Raw genomic sequence first — 12,447 nt, forward strand, 5'->3', positions numbered from 1 at the left:
TGGCAGAGAGGATAGAAAGAAAAGACTGTTATTACTCAGTAAGTTTTGCAAAGCAGAGGGTGATTACTGATGGAAAGAAAGGAGGCAGCTGGAAAGAAAGGCTATTCAGGGTCTTCTCCTTTTAACCCCCTGAACTACTAAACCTACAAGTAAACCATAATACATATAAATATACAAACAGGGTGCAAAAGACAAGCAAAGATTATGGAGCCGCTGTAGTATGTTATTATACTAAACCTATTAAATATAAACTCACTAATCCAAGCTAGAATTTGAACCCATACCCCGCTTTGCTGATCACAACTCCATGGAAACCCTTTGGGCCACTGCAAAACACTGATTTATTTATTTTTCAAGTAACCCTCTTCAAAACAAATACTAGCCACATAATATTTGTTCTGTCGATCTGTTGGGTCTTCCTTCCTCCCCTACTTCTCATCAAGTATTCTTTATTATTATTATTACTTTGTGTACATTGTTGAACAATAAAAACAGCTGAATCTTTCTTGTTTGCCCACATTTTGCTCTAGTGCTGTGACTGCTGCACACTCAGTGCTCACCTGGCTTGAAAAGTACTAATTTAATTTTCACTCATTCCTCTTACAACTTATCTGTCACCAAGCAGAACAGATGAAAACATTAAACATTGGGGGTTGCCTTTCTGCAGAAAAATATAAAAGCCCCCAGTAATTCACTTGCGTGTTACAAGTGAAACCCACCTTCTTCCTAGGCAGCTTTTTCAAATGCTACATGCTGAGGCATTTCCCCTGTGCCCAATCCATCCTTACCCAGAAATCCCTTGTGTCCTCCATACTTGATGCAGAGCTGACAGCACATTCCCACTTGCGGTTCTGGAGCCAGTCTGTATAGAAGAAGCACACAGATAAACATTTGAAGCTGCCTCATATCAGGTCAGACCACTGGGACATCTTGCACAGTGCCGTCTATCTGTACTCCAAAGTCTCAGACAAAGGTCTTTTGCAGCCCTTTAAATTGATAAGTTGTGCATGCAAGGCGCATGAACTACCACTGTGCTCCACAGATATGGAATGACTGCTGGTTTCCTTTTTACGCCACCAAGCAGTCCTTCCTCTTCAACTGCGTTTGGCGGGTGGGCATCTTCTCCACACCACCACATATCCATGAAGGACTGAATCTAAGAGTTGCAAGTCAAGGTACTTCTTCCAAGACAAAGGTCTGCTCCCAAGCTGGCTTGTTTATTTATTTTCATTTATGTGTCACACCTTCCCTCCAAAAAACTCTAGGTGGTGTACATGGTTCTGTCAGTTTGCAGTTCGTAGTACAGTAAGTATTGATCTGATGTGTAGAGATCTTTCCTGTTCTGCTTAATTCAGGAGTGTTCTGGAAGGTCTTCAAATAAAAATATATTGAAGGTCCCAGGCCACAGAGAGGTTAGGCTGGCCTCAACTAGAGCCAGGGCTTTTTCGGCTGTGGCTCCAATCTGGTGGAACACTCTGTCACAAGAGACTAGGGCCCTGCGGGACTTGACATCTTTCCGCAGGGCCTGCAAGACAGAGCTGTTCCACCAGGCCTTTGGCCAGGGCACAGCCTGACTCCCTCCCTCGGCAATCTTCGCGGAGCTCTGGCCCAATGGTTGCCAGTGGCTTGAATTAATTAATTTTATAATGAATGATTTTAGAGTGTTGTTTATGCTGTACTTTTGTACTGTTTTATTGTTGTTAGCAGCCCTGAGCCAGGCTTCGGTTGGGGAGGGCGGGATATAAATAAAATTTATTATTATTATTGCTAAGGTTTCTTTCTATGTGAAAGAAGCAGGCAGAAGGTTCTTGTTTGGGTTATTCCTTCTGAGAAGCTGAGTACAGCTGATTTAAACTGGTTCTGTTATCTTTCTGTCAAGGTCATGCTAACTATAATAGTAAGGCCAAAAGGAGCCTGAGCTTACTGTCTCTTTGTTCTGGTGTTCTGTTCTGTTCTGTTCCGTATGTAGTGTGAAGGTTTTGTCTTATAAGTATTGTAAGTTTTATTGTAAGTGCTGCAACTGGATTTTTTTATGGACTGTGCCAATCCTATATGTATTGGATTTGTGACCATTATGCTCATTTGCCTTCAGTAGCAGTAAAGCTCTGCTGGATGAAGTACAATCGCCTCTGGTCTATTTTTGGGGAACTCTGCAACATGTTTAAGTTTTCCCTTCCTCAGCGTGACAGGTTCTCCCGACCTCCCCCCCCCCCCATTTTATCCTGTGAGGTAGGTCAGGAGATGCTGACTGGTCTTTGAGTGTCATAGCTGAGTGCTGATTTGAACCCAGGTCTCCTCAGTCCTAGACCAACACTCTTACCAGCATGTCACACTGGTTTCAGATGAAGTCATATTATTATTATTATTATTATTATTATTATTATTATTATTATTAGAGGAGTTTGGATTTGATATCCCGCTTTATCACTAACCTAGGGAGTCTCAAAGCAGCTAACATTCTCCTTTCCCTTCCTCCCCCACAACAAACACGCTGTAAGGTGAGTGAGGCTGAGAGACTTCAGAGTAGTGTGACTGGCCCAAGGTCACCCAGCAGCTGCATGTGGAGGAGCGGGGAAGCAAACCCGGTTCACCAGATTATGAGACTACCGCTCTTAACCACTACACCACACTGGCAAATAATGCACATGTCCACTTTGTCTCTCTTTTGTGGAAGTGCAAGATCCTGGTGCTTAGAATGAAGTGCTGTGGGAGCACAGTGCTAAGGCTATTTTTCTCAATTCAGTCTAGAAAAAAGAGGTGTCAGGCTCAAATGGGCAGAGTGGCATGATAGGACCTGGGAGAGATCTGGGCTTGAATCCCAGCCTAATGCAGCACAGCTTTGGGCAAGCCACCATCACTCAGTCTCTGCTTCTCACTTGAAAAACAGGAATAACACTGGTCCACCTCGGTGTATTGACTCAAGGATAAATGGGATTAGGGGAAGCAGTTGCCAGCCCCAAGTTACAGGAACGAGCCAAGCCTATAAATCTAAATTAATAGATCAGTTAATAAGCACCAACTGGGGAAGCCCTTTGGGGAGCAGCAGCAGCAGCTGAGTAGGAAAAGAAATGAGAGGTGGCCAGAAAAAGGGGCATCAGAGTTGGAGAGACAGAGACCCCAAACTTAAAATGGAAGAAAAGAAACCATTAGAAGGTGCTGGGTTAGATTTTGTTGCTACTACGCAAACCCCCCAGTGCTATTAACCTGCAAACCTGTCAATCAGCCTCGCACTGTTCTCCAAGCTCTTACCTTTGCCAGCATAATTCTTGTCTTGGCTACATCCAGAGGGGTGGTGACTGCAGCTGCAAATCCACCTGAGCATATAAAAATGCCAAACACAAGCAAGACTTTGTTTGTTAAATATGCATGCTACACAGCCCCATAGTTCCCACAGCTTCTGCCAAAACCACTTCATTATTAATGCTTACAGCTTGTTTCTCACTTCAGAATCTGGGCATAGGTTGTCTGAAGCCACAGTCTTGTTGGATTGCGGGATCATTTGCAACACATTTATTTTAAAAACCTTTTGTTCAGACTCCTTTCTTTGGAGCCGACAAAGAATCATAGAATTGTAGCATTGGGAGGGACCCCGGGGATCATCTAGTCCAACCCCCTGCAATGCAGGAATCTCAGCTAAAGCATCCATGACATCAGTGTTACCATGTGCAAACAGTGCTCTCCTTCAAGCTGATTTCTGATTTCAATTTATTTTTGCCCAGTACTCCCAGGGACAGGACTCTAGAGCTGTCACTTGAAAACATGTTAATCCTACTCAGAGTAGAATCATTTGAATTAATGGGAATGATTAACTTAGATCTATTCATTTCAGAGGATCTACTCTTGGTTGGCCACAACCCAGCAGATGCTGCTTTCTACTAATCTGTCCATCTAACCCAGTGTTGTCTACTCTGACTGGCAGTATCTCTCCAGGGTTTCTGGCAGGGAAGAAGCTGTTCCATCACCTGCTACCTGATCTGCAGATTCCAGTGATTGAATCTGGGACTTTCTGCATGCAAACCATGTGCTCTACCATTGAGCTATGGCCCCAGGTTTAGAGGGCACAAGGTACCAACTAGAAGTTCACAACCCCGACTCTGTCTCTCCCTAATCAGCTGATGGAGCAGGTCTGCTTCCTCCATTTACGGACATCCAAATGTGTACATTCATGGACTGAGGCTATCATTAGAGCAGCCAAGTAAGGAGCAGGAAATAGCAGAAACCTTTTTGCAATGAGCCGGGAACAAGGTACCACATCATTGACCGGTATAGATAGCACCCAGCAGTTATAGGGATCTGAAGACTGTCCTAGCAGAACTCAGCTCAAACATATGGGTAAAGCAATCTGCCACAGACTGGTTGGACGCAGAGCAATGGTGGGAGAAACCAGCTGGGGGACCCCCAAGGGAAGAAGCCTGGGAAATGGTGGTGGGACAACAATGAGGGGCCATAGGAAGAAGAGACAGAAGCCTGGGGGGAGGAGGTGTCAGAAGCTGAAGGGGTAAACAGGGCCTAGTGAGCAAGAGGAGTCTGGAAGAGATTCAGAGGCAGAAGCGGAAGCAGGAGAGGAGGGAGGCCAAGAGGCAGAGATGAGTCTGGCTGGTGAAGAGGCACAGGTGTCTCCCTCTTCTGCTGCCCCAAGCTCCCACCCCGCTGGTCTCCCAGAACCAGCAGGGGCATGAAGAGTGTGGAGAAGTTAGCTTCATGCAGGCACAGTCTCAGACTGCTTAGGAAAACCCCTGGAGAGCAGGGGACTTAGTGGGGAGGCAGGGACCTTCAGTCTCAGCAACTCCTTCATGGAGTCAAGACTTGCCAGAGATATAATAATAATAATAATAATTTATTATTTGTACCCCGCCCATCTGGCTGGGTTTCCCCAGCCACTCTGGGCGGCTTCCATAGAAACCAAAAACCCCACTAAAATATCATACATTAAAAACTTCCCTGAACAGGGCTGCCTTAAGATGTCTTCTGAATGTCAGGTAGTTGTTTATCGTTTTGACATCTGATGGGAGGGCATTCCACAGGGCAGGCGCCGCTACCGAAAAGGCCCTCTGCCTGGTTCCCTGTAGCTTTGCTTCTCGCAATGAGGGAACCGCCAGAAGGCCCTCGACGCTGGACCTCAGCGTCTGGGCAGAACGATGGGGGTGGAGACGCTCCTTCAGGTATACTGGGCCGAGGCCATTTAGGGCTTTAAAGGTCAACACCAACACTTTGAATTGTGCTCGGAAACGTACTGGGAGCCAATGTAGGTCTTTCAAGACCGGTGTTATGTGGTCTCGGCGGCCGCCCCCAGTCACCAGTCTAGCTGCCGCATTCTGGATTAGCTGTAAGAGATGAGCACAGAGATGAGTTGCTGTGCTCATTAGGCCTGGCACTTCTGTGCAGATCCTGTTTTCACTAATAAAGAGTTAACTCCAATGTGTTCAGTGTGATTTACTGCTGCTTGGCTCCTGACACAACTGGATGTGTTGAAAGAAAAACAGCAGTGAGGCAGGTCCCCTCTGGGTGGGGCACAGGAGAGCATAAACAGGAGGCATAAACTTCTAGGAAAGGAGAAGAGCCTGTGGCAACCAGAGACAGAGGCCTCCAGAGATTTAACCACTGCAGCCACCCATACAGCTATAATAATAATAATAATAATAATTTATTATTTATACCCCGCCCATCTGGCTGGGCCTCCCCAGCCACTCTGGGCGGCTTCCATAAAAACCAAAAATACAATAAAATATCACATGTTAAAAACTTCCCTGAACAGGGCTGCCTTAAGATGTCTCTTGAATGTCAGGTAGTTATTTATCACTTTGACATCTGCTGGAAGGGCGTTCCACAGGGTGGGCGCCACTACCGAGAAGGCCCTCTGCCTGGTTCCCTGTAGCTTTGCTTCTCGCAATGAGGGAACCGCCAGAAGGCCCTCGGCGTTGGACCTCAGCGTCCGGGCAAAATGATGGGGGTGGAGACGCTCCTTCAGGTATACTGGACCGAGGCCGTTTAGGGCTTTAAAGGTCAGCACCAACACTTTGAATTGTGCTCGGAAACGTACTGGGAGCCAATGCAAGTCTTTCAAGACCGGTGTTATATGGTCTCGGCGGCCGCTCCCAGTCACCAGTCTAGCTGCCGCATTCTGGATTAGTTGTAGTTTCCGAGTCACCTTCAAAGGTAGCCCCACGTAGAGTGCATTGCAGTAGTCCAAGCGGGAGATAACCAGAGCATGTACCACTCTGGCGAGACAGTCCGCAGGCAGATAGGGTCTCAGCCTACGTACCAGATGGAGCTGGTAAACAGCTGCCCTGGACACGGATTTGACCTGTGCCTCCATGGACAGCTGTGAGTCCAAAATGACTCCCAGGCTGCGCACCTGGTCCTTCAGGGGCACAGTTACCCCATTCAGGACCAGGGAATCCTCCACACCTGCCCGCCTCCTGTCCCCCCAAAACAGTACTTCTGTCTTGTCAGGATTCAACCTCAATCTGTTAGCCGCCATCCATCCTCCAACCGCCTCCAGACACTCACACAGGACCTTCACCGCCTTCACTGGTTCTGATTTAAAAGAGAGGTAGAGCTGGGTATCATCCGCATACTGATGAACACCCAGCCCAAACCTCCTGATGATCTCTCCCAGCGGCTGCATGTAAATGTTGAAAAGCATGGGGGAGAGGACAGAACCCTGAGGCACCCCACAAGTGAGAGCCCAGGGGTCTGAACACTCATCCCCCACCACCACTTTCTGAACACGGCCCAGGAGGAAGGAGCGGAACCACTGTATAACAGTGCCCCCAGCTCCCAGCCCCTCAAGACGGTCCAGAAGGATGCTATGGTCGATGGTATCAAACGCCGCTGAGAGATCCAGCAGAACTAGGAAACAGCTCTCACCTTTGTCCCTAGCCCGCCGGAGATCATCAACCAGTGCGACCAAGGCAGTTTCAGTCCCATGATGAGGCCTGAATCCCGACTGGAAGGGATCCAAATGGTCCGCTTCTTCCAGGCGTGCCTGGAGTTGTTCGGCAACCGCTCGCTCAATCACCTTGCCCAGGAATGGAAGATTTGAGACTGGGCGATAGTTGGCCATCGTGGCCGCATCTAAAGATGGTTTTTTAAGAAGCGGTTTAATAACCGCCTCTTTCAGCGGGTCTGGGAAGGCTCCCTCACGGAGGGAAGCATTCACCACCCCACGAAGCCCATTGCCCAGTCCTTCCCGGCTAGCTTTTATAAGCCAGGATGGGCAAGGATCCAGGAGACAGGTGGTTGGTTTCACTCGTCCAAGCAGCCTGTCCACATCCTCGGAGGTAACAGATTGGAATTGATCCCACTCAACTTGACTAGACAGAACTCTAGCACTCTCCCGCCCCGGCCCTGCTCCCACGGTGGAGTCTACTTCTTCCCGAATCTGAGCGATTTTATCTGCAAAAAACTTTGCAAAATCATTGCAGGAGAACATGTGGCCCGTACTGGGCCCCGATGTTGCAGGTGGTTCCGCTAAATTGTGAACCACCTGAAAAAGTCTCCTGCTGCTGTTTTCTGCAGATGCAATAGAGGCGGTGAAGAAATTCTTCTTCGCCGTCGCTATCGCCACTTGGTAGGCTCGACGTTGAGCTCTAACCTGTGTCCGGTCAGATTCGGAATGAGTTCTCCGCCACCGGCGCTCTAGCCGTCTCAACGATTGTTTCATTGCCCTCAGATCCGTGGAAAACCACGGGGCTGTCCGGGCTCCATGCAACCGGAGAGGGCGCTTCGGAGCCAAACAGTCAATAGCCCTGGTTAACTCCACATTCCAGCGGGCCACCAGGGAATCAGCTGAAAGGCCATCAACATGGGATAAAGCATCCCCTACCACTCTCTGGAAACCATTTGGATCCATTAAGTGGCGGGGGCGGACCATCCGAATTGGTCCCACCTCCCTGCAGAGGGGATGGGTCGCTGAGCTGGCTAACCCCAGAAGCTGTGGAGAGGCAGAGAACACATTACATTCTAAGCCCATCTTAGAAACATTTTTGCCTTGTGCCTAAAGATGTATAATGAAGGTTCCAGATGAACCTCCCTGGGGAGAGCATTCCACAAACAGGGAGCCGCCACAGAAAAGGCCTGTTCTTGTGTTGCTACCCTCCGGACCACTCATGGAGGAGGCACAGGAAGAAGGGCCGCAGAAGATGATCTCAGGGTCTGAGTAAGTTCATATGGAAAGAGGAGCCCTTGAGGTATTGCGGTCCTGAGCCCTTCCCATAAAAAACATGTAGCATGATGCCAGGAACACAGATCATGCTTCTGGCTGCAAGAAACAACACAGTGCCGAGAGAAGTGGGTTGTTTCTCCCACAGCAATAGCACCACCTCTCCCAAACCAAAGGTAACGTAATGCATGCCAGGATGTTCAGAACCAAGGGGATGAATTCTTGGCTCTGTCACCCTGGCAATGATGTACCAAAGCGCAAGCTATTAAACGGGCGAGTGGTAATGAACAAAAGGATAGAGGAGAAAAGCAGTGAGAGGTTAAAAAAGCGAGATCCTTTCTAAGGAGTGTGCAGAAAATTCAGAGCCAAGGTCAGAGTACATGTTCCAAAAGGTCCAGCCCAGAGCATTGTCTTGGGAAGTAGCTATAAATAGTTGTCTTTTCCTCCCAGTTTTATGGAATATAGAAAGCTTGTTCTTTTCCAAAGTGTAGGCAGGAGACAGATATTTAAATCTGGAAGTGATTGAAAAGCATTTTTTCCCCTGAACTAGGCTTTGAGCAAACCTGGAAGGGTTCCTGGTCTTGCAAGCTTCATAGATTCAAGTTTCCACCTTCAAACAGGTAAAACAAACTGTACGGAGCAACGAAATGCAGCTCATGTAGCCAACATACATGGAACATGGTCAACTAAGCTCAGACCCTGGGTTTCCATGACGCTGCAGATAATCCAGTTTACGTGTATCAGAGGATCAGGGAACTGACAAGAAGTCCACAAGCAGCACTTCCTGGGGTTGTATTCAAAGTACTGCTAAGGGGAACAATCTGCCAGTGCAAGAATTTCTCCTTGCACAACAAAACATTATCTGCTCTCCGCTGAGCTGAATGCCCCCTAAAGATGTTCTGGGGGTTCCCCTAACCCGCACTGTGCAGATTTGGGGGTGGTGTAGGGCCAGTGGACAGTTACTTAGTTGGGTACTGCTCCTAGTCTTCATGTTATAAACAGAAACTGGAGGAATCACAGTATGCAAGTATTGTAATTTAACTAGCTAGCGGATGGGGAAGAGAGAGACCAGCATTTCCCTCCAACTGCACTCAAGGTATGAGGAAGTGGCATTGTAAAACGACAGCGTATTTTGTTTTGCCCCTTGCTTTGACTTCAGAACATGGCAGCAGTGGGACCACCAAGTGTTGCTATAACTATGCACTGGTGTGACCCAATTGTTTTGCTGTGCTACGCATACAGTGCAGAATTGCAGCCTGCACCACCATGGCTCTTGGCACAGCAGATTCCACCCCTGAGGGACCGTGGATACTGAGCAGTGACATCTGCACATCAGAGAGGATGCACTAATTCTAGATTCTGCAGCGAAAGGGGTGGATTGGCACTTCAGAGTTTCCATCAGATCCCTACGTGACCGGAGGCAAGATGGCAGCAAAAGGTGAGCTCAAAAGGACACCAATGAGCACAGAAACGAAGAGAGCCTTTGGTAGATCAACAAACCAGAAGAACAAACATATTGAAAAATTATCAGCTAATGTCAAGGTATCATATACTTAATTATTAACAGATTGCCATAATCTGAAGGAAATTGCATCCATCTGGAATCAACATACAAATCACACTGCAACCAATTAACTACAACAACCATGCCCTGGGCCCTCTGGTCTCTCACGTCACCAGCAAAAATAAAATACCTAGTGTTCGAAACTCCCATTGTTCTAGACGCATTTTGCGACAGGGAATTTCATTACAGTTGAACAGTTTCTGAGCTCTGGGTGCAGAACTGTACCTAAGATTTCAGATTTAAACTGCAGAGTGGAAGCAAAGGAGGACCTTTTTCTGCCTCCCCACTTCCATCCACTCTCTGAAGACTGGAGAAAATACTCTCTTAAAAATATTGGGGGGGGGGCAGGGGAAGGACTAGAGCACGTGAAAAATGAACATAATGTTTTAGTTCATTCATTTTCAGCTTTGTATTCTTCTTATTAAAAAAGCCCACCTAGACATTCCATCGTTGCGCCCATAACCTAGGTTTAAGGTGCCATTTAGCTCCTAGTTTTCATATCTCATTTTCTAACACTGCTACTCACGTGTTGCTGACACAAAAGATCCACTCATATACAATGTAAAACAATGAAAGATTACTGTCTCCCCACCCCTTTTTTACTAGTTCCTCCCCTCACTCTCCACACTTCTCTTTCCGCCTCAACCCCATATTGCCGATAACAATAATGTCTCAAAGTGAATGTATGTACTTTGTTACTCATGAAAAATATTGTAATAAAAACATATGGTGGGGGAGAAAAACAACGAACAACAATTCTAGGTAAGGAGGGTCTCCCCCCTCCTAAATCTGATGCGTAACCTGTCTGTCTTCCTGAGCAGACTCTGTCAGGACACCTGACACCACGCCACAGTGCAGCTTGAAAGGAGATACACCCCACACTTTGAGACACCCCACACTTTTGAGAACGAAAGCAGAGCAATATCTCCACCTGCACTGGTTGTGGATCAGACTGAAAGCTCACATTCCATAAGAATAGCTGCATGGCATCCTTAAGACATGCAATCAGTTAGTCAGCAGATACGGCTAGTCTATAAAAGGAAGATTCAACTCATAATAGAAGGAAGAAATCTCAGGATGGGGCATTTCATCTGCAATGATTTAACCAATTTAGGTTTGGAAGAACCGTCTTGGGCATCTGTAAAGAGTCAGTTCTAAAAGAAGATTTCATCATTGCCTTTATACCTTGTATGGGCAAGGAGACTCTCAAAACGCAGCACTGTAAACTTGTCAGAGCTAATTAGATCAGAAAGGGAAACCAAGGCAGCTGTCCAGGTTTATTGCACAAAAAAGCCTTCGCTAGCATTGTACTGTTCGCAGTCTTCACTTCCGATACATTTCTGCCTCGACAAAGATGCCCGTGATTAATAAAGGCAGATGGCAGCACGAAGCAGGGGAGACAACAGGTTTTAACAAGGTAATTTCTCCAAATGCATCAAAGTAATGCCATAGATCTTGTGCACTGTAAGATATGCCAAGATGGACTGGATCAATCACCCCCACCTGTTGAGCTGCCTAATGCCAAGGACAGAGTACCAAAACAAAACCCTCTGGGAAAACAGTATTTCAAAGTATCCTGACTTCCTTCAGCAAGTAAACAAAACAATTCCCTTACTGTATAAGACAAAGGTCTCTCACCCATAGCAGTGAATTGCTGCTGACCATTCACAAGCAGAGCAGGGAAGAGAGAAAGTTACAACATTTGAGGTCTTTTAGTTTATGGCTTTAGAAAAGATGTGCTGTATTCCTAGACCCGTGAGCAAAGATAATCAGCTGGCCCCATGAAATACATTGCAAACAGCTGAGGCTGCTATCGAAACCCCATTAAATTCAATGGGACACACTTCTGAGTAGTCAGGGTTAGCACTGCGCTGTAAAGCATAGTAGAAAGTTTACTTCAACCACCACTGCAATTTTGCAAGCATTTAAACAAAAATATAGTGTTGGCCATTTAACTTAACACTAATGTTTGTTTTCCCTCTGCCAAGTAGACAACATTACGATTAGGGGGCGGGGAAAGGATCCAGTATTTTTTCTTGGTTAACACAACAGTTCAAAACAGAAGGCTGTGTTTAGCGTGTTTAATGTTTTTTCTCTCCTCTGACCTCTAAAAGGCTTAAAGTAAATTTTGTGGTAACGCAAAGAACATGAGCAGCTAGGGAGTCTCAGACAGTTATAGTGTCTGAATACAGCCTTTGTGGTATTGGCAACATAGCCGTGATTAAGGACTGGCTAGTGGCTTGGGCTTATAAACTTTTATTTTCCTTCCAAGAGACCTGCAACATGGTGATAAATGTAAATAACTCTCACGCAATGGTTTGACTTACTTGATGCTTATAAACCATAATGTTTACGTATGGTTTTATATTGGCGTGCGGGTGTGTGCACTTTTCCTCTCCACAAATGATATAGACATGTTGCGTCTGAAGGAGCTGGATCAACAAGGATCTAACCCAACAAACAAAACAAAACAAAACAAAACAAAGGAGGTCCCGCCCCAGCCCCCCATCTTCCAAAACATATTAAAAGATTGGGACAGTCTGGAATTTGTTCCAGGGGGACATGAAAGTGGAGATAGGTGGGGAATCTGGCTTGTTGCTAAGCAACCATTAATATACATTCCAACTGCTTCAGGAAGTAATTTGGAAAGGCAGCATTTCAAATCCAGAAAGGACTTTCCACCCAGGTCATACCATGCTCCCAGCAGTAGGAAACCAAC

The 12,447-nt window shown here is 46.6% G+C and overlaps 1 protein-coding gene across 4 annotated transcripts in view; it reads right to left on the reverse strand.

Moving 5' to 3' along the window:
• The window catches only part of SLC25A26 (solute carrier family 25 member 26), a 128,591-nt gene that overhangs the window by 12,824 nt on the left and 103,320 nt on the right, over positions 1-12,447 (reverse strand). For all 4 annotated transcript variants that reach the window (XM_077925060.1, XM_028719456.2, XM_028719455.2 and 1 more), the window contains 2 exons: positions 3,250-3,314; positions 789-862 (listed from right to left, as the gene is read on the reverse strand). In XM_077925060.1, coding sequence (XP_077781186.1) covers positions 789-862; positions 3,250-3,314 — 139 coding nt within the window. The remainder of the gene's footprint in view (positions 1-788; positions 863-3,249; positions 3,315-12,447) is intronic.

Source organism: Podarcis muralis, chromosome 2, assembly GCF_964188315.1.
Source record: "Podarcis muralis chromosome 2, rPodMur119.hap1.1, whole genome shotgun sequence".
NCBI classification, from domain to species: domain Eukaryota; kingdom Metazoa; phylum Chordata; class Lepidosauria; order Squamata; family Lacertidae; genus Podarcis; species Podarcis muralis.